The sequence below is a fragment of the Manduca sexta genome, chromosome 18 (assembly GCF_014839805.1).
Source record: "Manduca sexta isolate Smith_Timp_Sample1 chromosome 18, JHU_Msex_v1.0, whole genome shotgun sequence".
Classification (NCBI taxonomy): domain Eukaryota; kingdom Metazoa; phylum Arthropoda; class Insecta; order Lepidoptera; family Sphingidae; genus Manduca; species Manduca sexta.
In genome coordinates, this window is record NC_051132.1 from 1,186,104 (window position 1) to 1,205,352 (window position 19,249).

The 19,249-nt window shown below is 34.0% G+C and overlaps 4 protein-coding genes across 5 annotated transcripts in view; 2 read left to right on the forward strand and 2 right to left on the reverse strand.

Moving 5' to 3' along the window:
- The window catches only part of LOC115448437 (ABC transporter G family member 20), a 106,260-nt gene extending 94,221 nt beyond the window's left edge, over nucleotides 1-12,039 (reverse strand). For both annotated transcript variants that reach the window (XM_037440021.1, XM_037440020.1), the window contains exon 1: nucleotides 11,792-12,039. The gene's annotated coding sequence lies outside the window, so the exon portion shown is untranslated. The remainder of the gene's footprint in view (nucleotides 1-11,791) is intronic.
- A 974-nt stretch (nucleotides 12,040-13,013) lies between these two features.
- On the forward strand, nucleotides 13,014-13,931 carry LOC115455381 (28S ribosomal protein S18c, mitochondrial). Its single transcript, XM_037439897.1, has 2 exons — nucleotides 13,014-13,038; nucleotides 13,423-13,931. The coding sequence occupies exons 1-2, from the start codon at nucleotides 13,014-13,016 to the stop codon at nucleotides 13,800-13,802; spliced, it is 405 nt and encodes a 134-aa protein (XP_037295794.1). The 3' UTR covers nucleotides 13,803-13,931.
- A 213-nt stretch (nucleotides 13,932-14,144) lies between these two features.
- LOC115455404 lies at nucleotides 14,145-16,068 on the reverse strand. Its single transcript, XM_030184049.2, has one exon. It carries the CDS (start codon nucleotides 15,961-15,963, stop codon nucleotides 14,527-14,529), a length of 1,437 nt encoding a protein of 478 aa, XP_030039909.2. The 5' UTR covers nucleotides 15,964-16,068; the 3' UTR covers nucleotides 14,145-14,526.
- A 303-nt stretch (nucleotides 16,069-16,371) lies between these two features.
- LOC115451627 (succinate dehydrogenase [ubiquinone] iron-sulfur subunit, mitochondrial) lies at nucleotides 16,372-18,894 on the forward strand. Its single transcript, XM_030179991.2, has one exon. It carries the CDS (start codon nucleotides 16,562-16,564, stop codon nucleotides 17,408-17,410), a length of 849 nt encoding a protein of 282 aa, XP_030035851.1. The 5' UTR covers nucleotides 16,372-16,561; the 3' UTR covers nucleotides 17,411-18,894.
- The last annotated feature ends 355 nt before the right edge of the window (nucleotides 18,895-19,249 follow it).

Sequence of the window (19,249 nt, forward strand, 5' to 3'; positions counted from 1 at the left end):
ACTTCAATAAATTAATTATGAATTATACATATAGAAACATCCTTAACGACCAACCTACTGTTTTAATCTCATTATGTTATAATTCTTCATTATTGTCCCTGCGAGATTGCCTTTGAATGTTGAATAGTGAGATTATTACAAAAGAAACGCTAGCTTTGCAAGAGGCATGCTCAAAGATGCTAGCTACTGTAGGTCTTGGATGCAGAAGACATTGGTAATTAATATTGACTATATCCCATCCAGTGGCGTCCTAAGAAAGTTTTGTCCATACGGAATACAAACTGAGCGACTATCATAGTTTATGAGTAAATCAATGTCAAACAATCAGAGCTTGAATATTGCAATACGAATCCTGTCAGCGGCCATCCTAATGCGTTTCACAACTAATTGTGTTGTTAGATACGCTCCGTGCACCCAATTACTGCTCAGCCAGATGTAATTACAATGCCGAAAATATGAAAACTATTATATAGAACCTCTTTTATGTTGTTATGGATTTTTTGAGTATAGCTGACGAGCAATGAGGAATACGATGCGAGGAGAGGGAGCTATGTGATGAGATTTAATCCTCTTGGTGGATCATCATTATCAATGTCAGTCCTCTTCTGGACATAGGCCTCTCCCAACGTACACCATGAAGCCCGGGTTGCTCCTTTATGCATCCATTGCTGCCGGTCATTTTGTGTAAGTCGTCCCCCTATGTACTCTGTCTGTGTAGCGAGGGCGTCGCTATGGTTGCTTGATGGATGAATTTTCAGAAATTCTTGCATAACATTACATAATACATATACAGGGTCATAATATTGACATTGCTTTAATAAATGCGCATGTGCGTCTTTACATGTGCCAAAAATCATGAATAATAAATATTTTCATCAAAAAACCCGATTTTAGTTTTCTGAGTCTTGATCATTTGGTAGTTCAATTTCTGACTGACAGATATAATGTTGCCACTGTGAGTAGTAGTAGTAGTGGCATTAGAATGAGTAAAATTTAAAATGCTTTTCATTGATATTGTTATATTGTTCGAAACTTTTTTTTTTAGATGTACGGTTCGAGTATTTTATTGTATAGTGTTATTTTTAAGAAGACGAGTATGTGGTATAATTTAGTAACGTAATATCAAAATTACTCTGTATAAAGAATTTGTGTATAAAATAACACGATTTTAGAGCCACCTGGTTTTAACTAAGCGATATTCGTACAAATCTGAACTCTATTTTCGCGCTAATAGAGTCGCGAGTAACACTAAACTTAATACATCTCGTTCATCTCATAATGTAAAAATAGCAAAAACCAAAAACCTTAATACTACACAAAACTGAAGAGCTCCTTCAAGATCAATGTCGAAGCATCACCTCGGAATATTACAAGGCGGAAGTCGTGGGCATATAAAAATACCACTTGTTTACCCTGATGGCGTGTTTACTTATTATACTCAATAATTTTTCATTCTCAGTAGCGGATCCAGGGGTAGAGGTCGGGGCCTATGAGTACTGGCAAATATTTATTCACGCTCTACGCTAAAATATTTACTGCCTTTCAGCGTTGAAGCGGATAAGTATTTTGTACCGCCTTTGTACTCTCAAGCATGATCAACATGAAATAAGTTTATACTTATATTCCCAAAGATAAGTAGGAACGCTACTGGGCCACTTGTGCGATGATCTTTCCACTCTATAATGTGATAAACACTTCGCACTATCGTATACATGTTTCGAAAACTAACCATTATTATGATCGAATTTAAACATTTATAATTTTTATGCAATCCCGATCTTTCAAAAATTAAAGGGGGTTATGGACTCCTGTCAATAACCAAATTTCTAAACTCAATCCACACCATTCACATATACATATATATTTTTTCCTTGAAACATTTAGGACTGAACCTTAATATGGGAAATCTAAGAAATACTCCAAATAGTTGTTTTTGGTTCATTCGGCATTGATTAAGGTCAAAACGGTTGTTAAAATGTTTTCCGCTTGATATATTTGCTTATTGATCACGCGAGTACTTGAGTGGTTTTTACTATTAGGTAGTGAGGCTGCGTGGCCCATCTGTTGATATATACATAACCTACTCATAAACAGGCTCTGTAACTTCGAATTATACAGTATTCTATAAAGCCTGCATGTAATTTGTAGGTACTGACTTCCTTAACCTTTAGCTATACAAAATAAATATTTTTTATTTTATAATAAACGAAGTATACAAACGGATTTAACGATTATGCAACATTAAATTAAAAATAAAGCCTAATAGTTATTCTGCCTACGTTGTTTTTGAACATTCCATGATTGAAGACTGTAATAGGCATAAATACCGATAATATAATATTTGTTACCAGAAACCTACCACGTAATTTAATAATGGTTTTAATAAAGTAAACATCAAGTTCTAGACTACAATGATTTAATTGGATTTTTACACATTATAAAGACCACCTGTACAAATAATACAATAAATATTAATTTATGTAATTCTCAAGGTATGTTGCTTAATATATTTATTTTATAAAGTTTGATTCCTGCTTAACATGAATCAAGTATGTTTAATTAGTATAAATTAACAAAATTTGGTATTGCATACTTATTTCTTCGCATACAAGAGCAAATGGGTCGCCTAATAATAAGGATAAGAAGGCGATTGATTGAACCTTCGGAAATGTGGTCCGTCATACTCAACAGCACACAAGAGTATTCAAAATAAGGAAAAGCTTCATGAGAACCCAAGTAACATTGGCGGGAAGGTTTCATATAATGTCATGTTGACAGATTGATATGGCGGCGATGACGTAATGAGCACAGGTTAAAAAGGACCAGAGATAAGTGAAAGGAGTCCGTATGGCTCGCTGTGTCGAAGTTATTATGTTATATAATCATTTGAAGCAAAACCAAACAGGTTCGTAAGTGGAACGTGAGGTGATTTATTTATTTTACTACTAGTTTTTAACGGTATTTCATATGGCCTAAATCATTACCAATAAAAAAGTTGTGATACAAAATACCACAGACAACTAAAAGCCAGTAAGTCTATATTATCTGTTCCAATAATCCATTCGATGAGAATTATTTTAACCAGTTTCATATTTAAAAATGTTGTGCAGTCACTCGCCTTTACTTTTATAAAAATATTATTGTATACATTCAGATAATGTCAGAAATTAACTGATACAATGCAATTACGTTATTAAAACAAACACAGCATCAATAAGGAAATGAAAATTTTTACAAAAATAGCATTGGATTCGGTTGCCTGATTTCGTTATTTCCAAATATAATATTATAATCTGTTGAATCATTTATATTCCTATGGATCTTGCTAGGTGATTAGGCATTTTTAAACATACACGTAACAATCCACGGTATATCGAAAGAAATTATCACTAAGGCTTCTTGTTTGAAAGAGTCTGTTGTGTGTAGGCGCAGACGCCAAATTGGAGTAACGTCGATAAAAATGTATTACAGCTTAGTCACTTACGTACTGCCTGTCAAGCAGCATGTGCTAGCACTGTTGTATCAGAATATAATGACATTGAAGTTATAGTAATTATCGAGTATTATAAGGTATAACTACTACTGTCTTAGATCAATGACCACTTTGCCAGTACCATAGCTATGCCTGCAGCACCTTTTTTATTCTGTGATCAGTTGAACGACTGGCACGTTTTGGTATTCATTTGTAAAAAAAATCTTGGTAGTTATATAACTGAAGTATAACAATCACATTATATTGGTGCTGTGGATGCCCAATAGACTGAGAAGCACAAATAATTAAACTCCTTTGATCAAAAACGCCTTAGACAAAATAATAAGAAACAAAACACGTGAGTTAATCTCTATAAATTTTAAGGCATATTGTATCCATTATTACAAGACAAAAAATACAGTTAAAATAAATGTATTTACAGAATTAAATTATACTCGAGATGCCTAGGGGTGACATTCATTGATGACATTAGGAATATTTTTATATAATTTAATTGGATACAATAACACTAACAACCAAACTAGTTTTATAATTCTAATAATTGAAATCTTATGCGTCCAATGCCACCTAATTTATATACTTATCGACGACAACTTTATAAGTATGTAATCTAACTGCATTTGCTTCGATTAGAAAATACACACAGATTCGTATTTGTTCACGATATGGCGAATCACTATCTACCATATCATGAGACAAGAAATAAGCTCAATGAAATGCAGACTGTGGGTGATCAGTGGTATCTCTAGCCAAATATTCGCAGGAATGTTTAAGTTTCATTATCTGGGATCCAAAATACTAGAAGTATCTTGCACTACCGCCCTTCAACAATAGAGATCAGGTCTTTCTTCTTACAATCTTCTCCTCTTGGAGAGGATTGTTATTGCCTACGCAAATCACAATTAAACAAAACAGTAAATTGTTACTGCAAAGGAATTTCATGACAAAGAGATGCTGCCCCTACCGAGGCCGTCCATTTGTGCTGTTAAAATATTCGTAGTTTTACCACTTTGCACTACCCTAACTTCCTTAAAATTTTAACTGTTTTTATTTCTTTTCTATGTGAGATCCACGTAACACATTTTTTCAACCATGTAGAAATGAGATTAGGGCAAATAATCGCGTGTGACGTAAATGACATATTTTTCATATAAAAATAGACAACATATTATTTATTTGATCTCCTGTGTCCTATAATAAAACCAAACGATAAAGGCTTCTATTGACGCAAATATGATTCCTAATCTTTGCCATAAAGTTTAGGAATTTAATTGCGGTATAATTTGGTGCAGTGAGGTCACTTTGCAGTGTCCATTCCTTCATATAAAAAAGAATATAAGTAATCATTAAAAAAAAATATATAATATCTATCGTTTCAAGTTTACTGTGCCTTTGAATTTAACTTTTATATTATTTATGAAAACAATGATGGAATTATTTTTCTATCATCGAGAATCGTGATGTTTCAAATTCAAATGAGTTTTCGAGTTCCTAATGGGGTTACATTTAATTTGTACCCTCTCCCTGTTTCTCTATATCTTCCGTATCTATCTCGCTGATAGTAGTATATATTTTATATCCGCCCGGATAGCGACCACCAACAAGATATTAAAACCCGCCATCGTGGTCCTCGTTAATGTTTCGCGTTCCGGGATTAGTATGTCGACTGTCTAGGGGTAATCATCTCTCGTCAGTCATTCTATTAAACCCCACTCCATTTACCATCAGGTACAGTGGGGTCACTTTGTCGTGCACGGATAAAAAATCTAGTTTCTACAAGAAAGGATAGTGCACCCAAGATTCTATTGTTATTGTAGACATTTTAGATGTATCGCTAGCTCATTTGCCGTATCTTTATAATACAATAATTTTCAGGATTTTCCTTATATTAACCTCGAAATACATCGTAAGTAGACTGCAATTTCACCGTTATTCGATACTATGAAGTAATTACTGCTCGGCTATTACGAATATTGTGTAATATCCTTCAATTAACTAATGCAGTGTGCATTCGCTGATTCATAGACTATTAGATCGAAATATTTGTAATAGCTAACGCTTCGATGATTCCGTTATTGTGGATGTTACGAACTCAACTTACTATGAATGCTCGTTTCAACGATTATTTGTAAAAGAAGTTCGACTTAGTCGAATCGACTAGGTTTGAAGGTAATTTCAGTTTAAACCGAAAAAAGAGTATATGCGATCTGTTTATACAATGAAACTCAGATTTATTTTTTATTCCAGTAGACCACGGCTCCTATTTTTATATCAATTCATTCTAATACATTTCATAAAAAAAAAATTACCTTAGCTACCACGTCAATTTGTTTACATTTTTAACAAGTTCTGTCAAATAGATTTACTAATGTGTTGAAGTGACATTTATATTATAGCAGTATACAGTATAATATATTGAGATCATAAGTTATAAATATGGCAGTAGGATAATGTAGTCAAAATGCGGATATGAGTTTGGAGCTTAGATAGAAAGCTTTACTTTCATACCGTAAATAGAACCGGCTGCATGAAAGGTCGCGGGTTCAATTTCTGTACGAGAAAATGAATAAATTTGGTGTTTACACAAATTAATTTAGCTTAGTTTTGATGACCAGGTGCTATAATCCACAAGCGAACGTAAATAAAAAAGCAAAAATATGTTCAAGTATCAAATCTACAATATGTGGTTTGATCATGAGAAAGCAGGATATTTCTACTTATCTGCTCAAATATCGATCACTGGACACAAGATGTAAAACCCCCTAGCGACCTCCGAACTATGTCGCCGTAACAAGCCTGTGTATAACCCGTTCCACGTAGATTATTATTATGTCGAATGGCGAGAAATATTCATCTCTCATTTCTCTTTCCGTTATTCCAATTACCATCCGCTATAGGGACGTCACTAGCAATGTCATTATAAAAAAAAATATATTCCATCCAGAATATTCTACATCTTTTACCTCAAGTTCATTTTTGAATATTCTGTTCAAATATGCATTAGATATCAACCCTAGGTCACAAAGTATATCATTAAAGACTAATGTTTTATTGTTTATTTTATTATCTTCTAGAATTCTCGAGCATTCGAAGTCGGAAAAACATTAAAAACTCTTTAAGTAGGCACCGCATAATCACACTGTAGTGTGGCAGATCCACATAAAGATGTAAGAGGTAGTTTCTCTTAACTTATGAGACCTTCTTGATTAGTATACTATTTTTTTATATTTCAGCCACTAACTGGCATGCAAGCTCTGTTATTATCCAATTGACATTATAGTCCAGGGCACTTTGACACTTGTGGCAGTGGCGGCACGAGACAAAATAATTCGGGCACGCCTATAATACCCCAACAAAAATATTATTGGGACATGAAAAAGGTCGTTAAAAAAAGGCACTCGGATAGTGACACGTTAACCATTAACGCCCGTATTCATAAACGTTATTTATCTAAGGACAGAGCATTGCTGATAGAACAAGTCTGTTTCTGAGCTTTGTTTATCTGACAGCTTGCTATTTGTTCAGCTTTGTATAAACAGCCCTGACAGCCAACTAGATTTAAGTTGTATCTCAATATTAGCCAATCACAACAGCCCTGTGTCTACGCTCTGCGAAGGCTGACATGCCGACAGCACTGAGAAACAGACTTGATATCACAGCTTTACTCCGTCCTTAGATAAATAACGTCTATGAATAAGGGGGTAAATGTTTACCACCCCCGCTATAGTCAGTGTACTTAAAATATTGTAACGCAGAAATAACACGTCGGGATGACGATTGCATTAAGAATCATGTGATACCTTTTTTATGCGATACCTTGTAATTTAAAATACCTATTTCGAAGTGTTGACGCTTTTGAGTTCGCGAATGTTCGATGAATGAATGACTCATCAAACCACTCGTTCTTTTTAAAAAAAAAGATATCAATATTATACGTATTTTTAAACGTATAGAAACGACGATCTTAAAAAGTCGTGGCCGTTTTAATTGTGCAATAAGGCGATCAAGGAAAAACAATATCAATAACGAGCTACGATTAACTAAACGCGAGTGAAACCGCGCCGGAATCCTGTAGTTAATTAACATTAAAATGTTACATTATGTGGCTCAATGGAACAATATTAATGATGATTGAGTTATTATGTAATTTTATCTATTAAGGATAAATGTTTTGTTAATGTTCTTTGATTATAAAAATGTAGGCTAGATAGTCTGTACTGGCCATAAAAAAATGTGAACTAGAAGACTTACATATTTTTCATTTCATCACAAATTTATTTTAAAATAATATAAAGACTGCCTTAGTTGCTTAATTGTACTACATCTGCGGTATGGCAGCGCTCTGAGGTCTTGGGTTTAAATCCCAGATCGGGCATAGTGATATTTAGGTTTTTCTGCTCAGTATCAGCCCGTAGTCTGGAATTTGTGCCCAATATGGCAATAGGCTCACCCACTATCACATCATGGGACGAAACACACTTGGCGAAAAATGGATGCCCTGGTTGCGCCTCTGTATGCCCCGTCGAAGATAAACGCGTGATGTGTGTTTGTTTGTTTTAAAATAAAAACAACACCAACTGAACGATGTCACTTGTAATAAACCCCATTAGAAGTTAAGTACCTATTGCAATAACTGGCACCATGTAGTAACAATCGGAAACTCGTAAAAAAAACTAGAATAACGTTAATAATGAGCGATAACCTAGTTGGGAATAAAACCGATTATCAATATAAAATCAATCATCAATCAACCAACTCTAACACGCGTACCCCTGAGTTTAAGTAAGACATGTGTACTTATTATGGCTCGCTTTATCGGTAAAGGAAAACATTGTGAGAAAATCTAGATACCTTCGAAATTGTTACGTAGAATTTGGTTTAGTTTGGTCCAGTAATGTCATGCAACAATATAAAGCGCAATAATTTCCAGATGCGAGTACGCTAGCGGCAACATTTTAATAGTACTATATACAAGTGAATTATTGCTTGCTTTACCGGTGAAGGAAAACATCGTGAAGAAACCTGCATACTTGAGAAGTCCTCTATAAGAATTTTGAGGGTTTGTAAAGTCTACCAGCACTATGATGAACCAAGGCCTAATCCCTCAGTAGTAGAGAAGGTCCGTGCCCAGCAGTGAAATAGTATATAATACAGGGCTGATATTATTATTATTTACACATGCAAGTGGAGGCAAGTCCTCCAAGCTTGAAGTCAGGTTGCCTTGACTAGACAACAAAAATTGCTAGCAGGGGTAACTTCTGCAAATTCACTTACTAATCTAACGCTTTAGGTATTAATACAATACCGATAACATTTACCTGGATAGTCTTTACAGGTAAAAGTCTAAGATTACATGACAGTATTACTACCTTATAATGTAAATAATATATCGCTTTATGAAGCGTATTAACAGATTTCGACGTAGGTTCCAGAATTATTTTAAACAAAACTTGTACAACTACAAAATAGAACAAATAAACGTAAACAAAATACCCAGTGAAACATACAGTCTATAAATACTCAAGTAATATACAGATAGTTAAAATGTTGATTTAATAAAAATAAAATTTGGAGCGGAAAAATTCTGCGAAACTAGTAGTTAATAAAGGAAATATAAAATGTAGAGTCAATCTTGTCTCATTGGCATTATATGCTGATTGAGCAAAAATATTTGGAAATATAGATGTAGGTAAACTGTATCTGTTTTTGGGATGAAAGATGTGATCTCATAATCCTGTAGCCAGTTAGGGTTAAGGATAGGAGGGACTTTACCACGAGATGCACGGGAAGTTGCACTCAGGCGCAGCCCGAGTCCATAAAAACAAAAATATAGTTGTGACGTTAAACATTTTTTCGCCGGGCTCTTGTAATAAAGGGAAATATTTTTCTGTTTTTTTTTTGTTTACAAGGAGGACTGGCAAGGCAAGACGATTTTTACATCCAGCGCGCAATATAATTAAACAGGCTTAGTCAACTTTTAAACATTTGTTATTCTTTAAAGAATAGAGCACTCAACATTCTTGCTTAATAGGCATACGTTAGGAAATATCAGGCGGTTTTAATGTTCGCATCATTCAAATTTTATTTAAATTTTCTATTATCACGTGTATTTTGATCGCCAAATGTTGATATAAACCTGTTGAAATGTGCGTTTTGGCGTGTATTGACTCAGTAAAATGGTGTCACGTGTGTGAGGGTCCTTCTGGGTAGATGAGTGGTGGTATGTGGTCCGTCGATATGCCTATTTGTACCTCCAAGACTACAATATGTTTGTAGGAAGCCAGTAAGTATAATGTGTATCAAGACCTAGTATCTAATGTTTCGGAGTGATGATTGTAGTATAAAGACATGCAATGATTTACAATCCGAAGTTGTTATGGAGCTCATTGCTATGGAGGGAAGTGGACAATGAATATTTCCAACTCCTCCCTATCTTTCTATTTAATTAATTTCGTTGCGGGATAATGACATTAGTTTTCCCTGAGACTCGCCGAGCTTCACTGCTGGGTGTCATAAAATGCGTGCCCCTGCTGATCCTGCTGAGTTGTAGTGGTGGGTGTGAGAGCGGGAAAGTCTCGAAAAAATCCGAAGTTGTACATAAATTGTTCGATAGGGAGAGAATCCGTTTGAAATTTTTCGAACGGGATGAGTTCCCATATCTATAGGTACCAATAATACAACATATCTATAGGTACTAATAATATGCAAAAATGGGAACAGCAAATCATTTTAATAGATTTCATCCAAATTAGGAAAGGGAAACTGGTAGGAATTTGGTTGTATGAACCCTTCGCCACTGACGTGGAGCACCTATCGTTCTTTGGCAAATACTTATAAAAATAGCCTGGTTTTAGAAGTGACTTCACGAAAAGTAATAAGAATTGTAAATAATACAATATTCAATAAAAATAGAAGACTCGTTTAATTTTTAACTATACACCGCACACATAAAGTTTTAAATTAAAACGACTTATTATGGCGCAAGTTATTCATCGATTTATGAATTTGTAAAGCTATTTTGAGTTTACATGTTGTATTGTATGATTAAATATAATTTTTAAAGTTTATATTTAATGCTATAATATTTATTAACAAACAGTATGTAGTAGAAAAGGCTAAGAAATGAGAAGTTACGTATTTGATTCCAGTTTCGTTACAAAGTATGTTAATTTGCATATTAAATCGGGTCGCAATATGGCGGAAGTATCAACTCTTTCGCAGTTTCTTTGATCTGAATCAATGATAGGTGTGTTATTTTAAGTCATTATCAGATTTGAAACCTACTCAAATAGAACTGGCATATTTGGAAAAAAAAATTGATTCAGTCGAATATTTTAGTATCTACATAGATAGGTCATTAAAGACTAAAAATGCAAATAAAAATATTTGGTATCTGTGCTTTACAATAAAAAATAAGCCTTGACGTAAATTCTAATTTTGTCTAATTAGAAATGGAAGGAACTCGTGCACACATTTTATATAAGATTTAACGCTCTATCAGACACGGCAAATTTGTTAGTCGACGAATATTAGAATTTTGTAACAAAATATTTTGTATTTCTGAATATCGTGTTAGTCAGTGTTTGCAAACTTGGAGTGCGAAATAGGTTCGGTCCTAAATTTTATACGCAAGTTGGACAAGATAGGAAACGAAAAATTGGGTAACAGATATTGGACTTAGCTCCGCTAACAGTCGGCGCAGTGCAAGATAGAGATGTACCTAAGTACTGAGGTAGATACGTCCCCATCTAGCATTTAGATATAAACACAAAAGCTTTCTAATTCGTGCCTATGTATGTACAGCTAACGGGCGTAAACATATCTATATAAGTAAACATAGTTTCGACACTATCAAATTCTTAAAATCATTTTTACGTCTGCTACAAAACTCAACTATTTACGAATATCGTAGCACATCCGCCGTGTCGATATTCAAACGCCTCGACCATCCGGAACTACGCGTGCGCACTATAAAGAACCCACGAAGACATCGCACACCGACAAGCGAGTAGACCGTACAGCTGGGTCACTTTCTCCTCGCAACCTTGATTTCTTACGCGCAACTTAACACTAACGCTAACTGATGACATTTTTGTCAATCAACGCTAAAAACTTTTACTTTTGCCACGAAAGTGCACCGTAATACGTTATTCCTTACATTTCGTAACGTAGATGCGGCGTTATATAAAATTATTTACGATCCACTTGCATAACAATCGTAGATATTAACTTTCCATTGTAAATCGATATCATCCAATACATTAACCGTTTATATTTTAATTTGAAATGTAAACTCACCAAATTCGAATTATAAATCCAATGTCGTTATTTAAAGTCACAAATACACAGCACAAAAATATAAGGTCACTGTCACTGAAAATAAACTCTAATTAATACACAAAAACACAGCACTATTATTTTTTTAAATAATTAAGTTGAAGACGAAATAATTGGCCGCCACATCGGATCGCCACGTTCTATACGGACAGTGGCTACGCCGGTTGTGGTAAGGAGTTTTCGTGTTTACACATCAATCCGAGAAACTTGAACGACTACCCGTTCATAGAAAATGGTTGTAGGCGCAAATGCATTTCCGCATTGCGAGAGTGTTGTTTCAAAATGGCTGAATAATAACCACCGACCATATTATGTGGTTTTGCAATAGTTGTCTTGTCCGTTTTTCGCAATTATGTAGCGGGTAGACAAACATATTACTACCTGCGTAATCATCAGTAAACAGGTGCATTTGCATCACTGTGAATGACAGTAAATTGGTAAATCGTTGTAAATAAAAACATTAAGGATTTGTTTTTGTTTATCTGGAACCTATATGTAAACATGGAATATTCCACCAGCGATGATCAAAGCATAATAATTTCAAGCATAAAAGAATAACCTAAAAGTATTTGTATGGGTTGCGTAAAATAAATAAAGCTCGAAACCATTAAAATTCGACATGTGAAAACTAGCGAATTAAAGAAAGTGGAATATTCTATGAGCATCAAATTATTATGCTACGGACATTTGATTTTGGTATGAATCACATTGCTATAAACGAGACGCAGGCGTTAATTTTGCTCGTCGTGATATTCTTCAGTTTTGCAGTATGTGAGATTTACAAATACAATATTTCAATTAGGTAGGTATGCATTTGTAATATAGTTTTAAAAAATACAAATATTTTTTACTTTTTGACCTAGACTTGGCAGAATGCTCTAATAAATTCTTTATACTACATGGTAGCACTAAGCAGTAATATCAAATTTATTTTGAACAGCCGAAGAATCTAGGCAGTAGGCACCTAGAACAAATACAACGAATATACGGTATACTAGGTTGTGCTTGTTTCTGCCTATAGGTGGAAAATATTAAAAAGCAATATCAACCAAATAAAGTACCTACTAAATTGAAAATTTATTAAGTAGTAACCTATATATTGAAGTATACACACTACATGTATTCACGTAGTTTAGGTGGATACTTTTTTACATACATATCCGATAAAAAAAAAACATTTTTAATGCCATCTAGTGAGGAGCTTGGAGGTAAAATTGGAGTAGCACATTGGCAAAATATGTTTGTTCTCCCTTTATAAGTACAATCGTACAGATAATTTTAAGTGTAAAAATAATAAGTGAATAAAATGGATTTATTATTTTATATAAAAAAAAGAAAACGAGTCTAACAAAACGCACTGTCAAATGTCAACTTCTATTTGCAAAGTTCAAGCATAAATATTTCTTTTGAGGTTATACTGATTACTGAAATTATTTACATCCTTCATATTTTTGGACACAAGCCAATAAGTTAAAATAACTATGGCTTTATTTAAAACTTTAATAACGCGGCATATATGTAAGTCGAGAACTTAAATAATAAACACCCGAAATCTGAATATAACCTCCATAACGAATTTCAATTTGTTTCAGTTAATAATGTACATCGCGGAATAGTATCCATAACAAGGCCTTCGTCGACGGAAGCCTCGTCTACCCATGACGACGATGCCCCGGTTGAAATGGAGAATCCGTTCAAGAAAGAAAGGCGGCAGTGTATTTTGTGCAAACTTAATATCACTCCAGACTACAAAAATTATAGGCTTTTGTCCCAATTTCAGTCTCCGTACACCGGCCGTATCTACGGTCGGCACATCACAGGTCTTTGTAAATCTAAACAGGAACAGGTTGAAGCAGAAATAAAAAAGGCCCAAAATTGTGCTTACATGCCATATTACTACAAGGACAAAACATTTTTAAAGGACCCCAAGTTGTTTGAACCAGAAAACCCTATCCGGTCACATAGATTCTAATGCAATTATAAGGATTATATTGTTTTTGAAAGGGCAAAAATAAAAAAAAATATACTGTTGTAAGTATCTAGTGGTAGTTAAATGTACAAATGTGAAATTTAGTTCTAAATAAAAGTTAAATAAATTAAATATGTTTTTATTTATGTTAAACATCAACAAATCATAGTATTTAAAAATGACGAAAAATTTTAATGATATAGGAACTCATCTAAACAATCATAAACAACACACTGTTATAAGACAGACTATTGTAGTGTTCAAAGTTATGTCTTCATATTATAATAATATTTAATATTTCTGGTCACCTTAGTGTGCTTAGAAGTTAATGGAAACTACATAACATTGTGACAGTCATACTCTCAATATATTGTGTAAAAAACAAAAGATTATACTTTTCTCACAACTGTATTTACAAAAAGATAACTATAGAGAAAGCCGCAGCAGGCAATGTAGATTTCAAATAAACATTTTTACACAGAAATTGACAAAACTATACTTCTTATAATGGTTGGTCTAATAAGAAATCATCATTCTTCCGATCTAGGACAGTAAAGGAATCTAGAACATGTGATGAAGTTTTTATGCCTCATTTAGACTATAAGAATGATAAATAGATAAGACTATGCTTAATAGGGACAAAACAAAACATAAGCCATATTTCCTTTAGGATAACAAAAATTGTTTTATAAATAAATGTTAATAAATAAATAAATGCTATATTTAATTATGAATTGTAAACATGAGATAAGACAATATTTTCATCCTTAGGAGTATTAAAACTATCATTTTCTGAATCATAACCAACTAGAGGCGCAGGAATATGCAATGTTTCCAAAATTTCCGAATAGTCCATGTTACTCTTCTCTGGAAACTTCTTTCTCATCAAATCCATCAACTCCATTAAGGCATCTTGACATCCTTTCTGCCACTTTTTTATTAAATCTCGTAACTCTTTTGTGTCCTCCGAGATTGTTTTTGCTAATAATATTTTCTTTTTAAGCTCAATTCTGGCTTTCAGTTCGTCAATATCTTTTTGGGTTATAGAGCCAGTTGATTTAGCTTTTAAAGGTTTGTGAACTTTCTCATATGTTTTACGTATTAGAATTGTTTTTTTATTATCAAAATCGAAGTCCTCATCATCATCAAATGAGTTAGGTTTGTCCTTAATTATTTTAATTGGTTCATTTTTCTTTTTTGTTTTCTTAATATCTATTTTTGGTTTGTCTTTACTTGTTTCTAATTTTCTTATTTTACTCTTATGTTCTACAAAATCATTATCTTCGTTCACTATGAGGACCTCTATTGCCTTTTTGGATCCTTTTGTTATAGAATCAATAGATTTTTGAGAATCTGTCTTATTCAATTGACATAACGGCTTGTCATCAGAGTCTGAATCAAATAAAGTTTGCGATGATGTATTACCTACTGTCTCTTTATTTGAAATATTATAAGTTGCTTGACATAGCCCATCTACATCTTTAAATATTTTCCGCTGTATAACTACTATGCATTCTTTCTTCAGTTCATTTGGACTTTTATCTTTTGAATTTTCTTTTATAACAAACTTATCATCCTTCTTATTCTTACCTTTACCATCATAAGTATTATTAATATTGGAATCTTGACTGGATTGTACTTGGGATGGTTTTTTTTTGCTTTTACTTTTTGATTTAACGCGTACTGGGGATGACACTTCATTGATATCAGCCTTTTCAACATTATCTGTGAATTTATTTTGAACTTCTAAGTTTTCAGTAACATTGTCATCATTTTCTGTTGCAAGATTTTCATTGTCACATTCGGTACTAGTTTCACTAGAACTTATAGCAGCTAAAAGTGTTTTGGATTTCTTTTTACGGGGCAGTGCGACGCTACGAGTTGGAGTTTTATCCACAATTACATCACTGGATGTACCTACGCAGGGACTTAAAGGACTTTCACATTTCTCGTCAATTTCTTTATCTTTTTTTTTAATTTCCTTGGGCCTCTCTTGACTTCCTTCAACACTACTGGCTAAAGGTGAGATAAAAGGAGAAGGTCCACTTTTTTTCCAGTTCCTTGATAAGCCAACTCGTCTGCAGGGAGTTAACAATGATTTGCTTATCCCGCCAGGAGTTTTTGGTGAATTCGTATTTGTTTTTAAGGCAGCTACATTCTTCATTTTTTTATCTCAAGATTGTGTGAATTATTTTATTTTAAGTTTTCCCGATTTCTCCAAATTGTTTGTTTTTATTCCCGCCAAAGAACGAACAATTGAATGACATTGTATTTTGAATGTCAAATTGTAATCATTCTTCCGTTTAGTTTCTGTTAATGATAACAGTCCATAAAATTATAATAAATGTTGTGAATTAATGTTATATAGTAAAACTAAGAAAATTATTTATGTGACTAAAAAACACTATATAAATATAACAGGCCTATTTTAGTTTAAACAAGATGTTTTAGTAAAATTACGCGAAATGCTATAAATATGCATTAAATCATAATATTCAATAAAACGCATTATTTGGGAAAAGACAAAAATCATTCAACTTTTTGCTCATACATTCTTTTCAGTTCACTCGTTGTCATGAAATATTCACTCGCCATCATTCAAATGATTTGGTGTGGTGCGTAACGAATCGATAGTTTTAATTTTTAGAATAAGCTCGAACGCTTTTAATTTTTACGACTAAACCAGACCGTGAGCCTCACGTAGCTGCAGTACAAACCAAGTGCAAAATTAAAAATATTTTAGTGAATCAAAACATTACATAATGCCGCTGTTGCGCCTCACCACTGGTACTTTTGGGCAGCTACGCACATTTGCTACGTCACCAGCCCTTGGCAAGCGGGTGAAGACCTTCGCAGTATACAGATGGAACCCCGATGAACCCGATAAGAAACCGTATACACAGAATTTCGAAGTGGATTTAGACGACTGCGCGCCAATGGTTTTAGACGCTTTGCTGAAGATTAAAAATGAGATGGACCCGACCCTGACGTTCAGACGATCGTGCCGCGAAGGCGTGTGCGGCTCCTGCGCCATGAACATCGACGGTGTCAACACACTCGCTTGCATTAGTCACATAGACCAGAACCTTTCGAAGCCGTCGAAAATCTACCCGTTACCCCACATGTACGTAGTTAAAGACTTAGTGCCTGACCTCAGCAACTTTTACCGACAGTACCAGTCGATCGAGCCTTGGCTGCAGCGCGAGAAGGAGGCTGTTAAAGGTAAGGAGACGCAGTTGCTCCAGGATGTAGAGGATCGCGCTAAGCTGGACGGTCTCTATGAATGCGTCTTGTGCGCGTGTTGCTCCACCAGCTGTCCATCCTACTGGTGGAACGGTGACAAGTACCTCGGTCCCGCCGTCCTCATGCAAGCTTACAGATGGATAATTGACTCTCGTGACGAGGCAACGGAGAAGCGTCTCTCGAAGCTCAAAGACACATACTCTGTCTACCGTTGCCACACAATCATGAACTGCACACGTACTTGCCCTAAGGGCCTGAACCCTGGCAGAGCAATTGCTCAGATCAAGACTCTGCTATCAGGCTTGGTTAAGAAACAGGCACCAATCATGGACCCCGCTGGTTTACAGAAGCAGACGGCGAGTAATTAAGGATGACATGGCCAGCTTGTAACCGGCTGCTTTCAATGGCATTCTTACGAACTGTTAATTGCTGTTGTAATTTGTGTGCTGTCTAATATTGTGCAACTGCAACTGGTTTTACTAAGCCTTGCCACAGTCAGTTGCCTTCGTGATGTAACATTTTTAATTATTTAAAATTGGAACCACTTTTTATAAGTGGGTGTCTTTGCCTTGCTAGAAATAATACTTACATGAGCAGATGAGTTTCTATAAAATTTTAATGATCCTAGAATATTTTGAGTTTGTAAATTATTATAACAATTTTGGATGGCAGTAAGACTTCTGCCTAAGGCATTTTGGTATACAGGCTTTTAATACTAATTTTATAAATGTACAAACTTATTATTATTTTTTAAGACACAGTTGTGATATTAATACAATAATTACAACAGCAATTAAGCATTACATTATAACATTAAATGCATATTTCATTAAGGTTCCTGCGAGGTTAGCCTCATAATCTCTCACAAAGAACCATAGTTCAACTGTAGAATAAAATCATGGATATTGTTCTCTAGTATAGTATAGTTGTAAGGAACAGTGAAAACACAAAAACGGCATACTAGCTGAAGTATTAATTTGAGATTTATAGTAAAACTGACATTTTATGAGGCTTTAAATTAACATTTTAATTTGATTGCCGATTTATTTGTAAACTCTAATTATTTTAATGCCTGTCACTTATGCATGCTTAAGACAATGTACTACTAAAGATACCCGCTTAGTACAGCTATGTTGACAATATTCATCATGAAAATCTGACCATATTTTTGATGCCTTAAATTATGACGTTTTTGGACATTTATAATTCAATTGGACGAAGTTATATCAAAATGATTTAACTTGGTCTATTCTCATAATGGTCACAAAAGCCCACTCGATATCGCAATTTGCCATTCTCGGCTTAATGTGCTTACAGAGCTAAAGAGGTTAGATATAATAATTTTAAATGGCAAGCGCTGAGAGAAAAATACTTTTATTCGTTTTTAAAGGTTTTCTACATGCAAACCTATAAAGACACTCATAGGCTTAAAACATGTAACTAGACTTTTACAATATTTCATGTTAACTTTAAATATTTGGCTTAATATTGCATGCAGAAGCAACATTATCCATTGCTCAACTGATGCAACTCCTGTTAATATAGTGGCCAATTTATATGAAGTTGACAATTTTTGGACAATTTACAAATAAGTAAAAAATATTACTAGACACTTTTAGATGCAGTTTTTTCATTGTTGATAACTTCGTTCAACTTAATGTATTTCAATTACTTTTAGACAATGTATTTAATGTACGTAATGATATATTAAAGTATTATTTGAATGAAGTATTGTAATTTAAATCGTTTTAAATTATTCTTTTCGTGACATATTTATTATCATCTCACCCGACGATACCGGAGCCATTGAAATGTGTTATGTATAGTTGTTGAATAAATATTATTTATTATACCTGAGTTTTATTTATTGGTAATGTTAGCGCGAAACAATCCTTTCAAAATCTCAGCGAAAGCAGGTCAAGTAGATTTACAATTTATATTGTATACTTATCTATATCCCTCCATGAAATACAGAAACCATTTTTATCTAAATCTGGGTATGTTTTGTATAATGATAATATCAAGTAACATTATCATGTAAACAAATCAAAATCTCGAACGGCAATGTAAATAACAATATTTTCTAATTGTATATATTGGTATTGGTACCTTTAACGTTTTTAAGACAAACAAACATTGTTTCGTAAGTTATCAACCTTTCGCTCCGAGCGCAGCTTAATGCACTGCATCGCGATGAATGGCGCAAA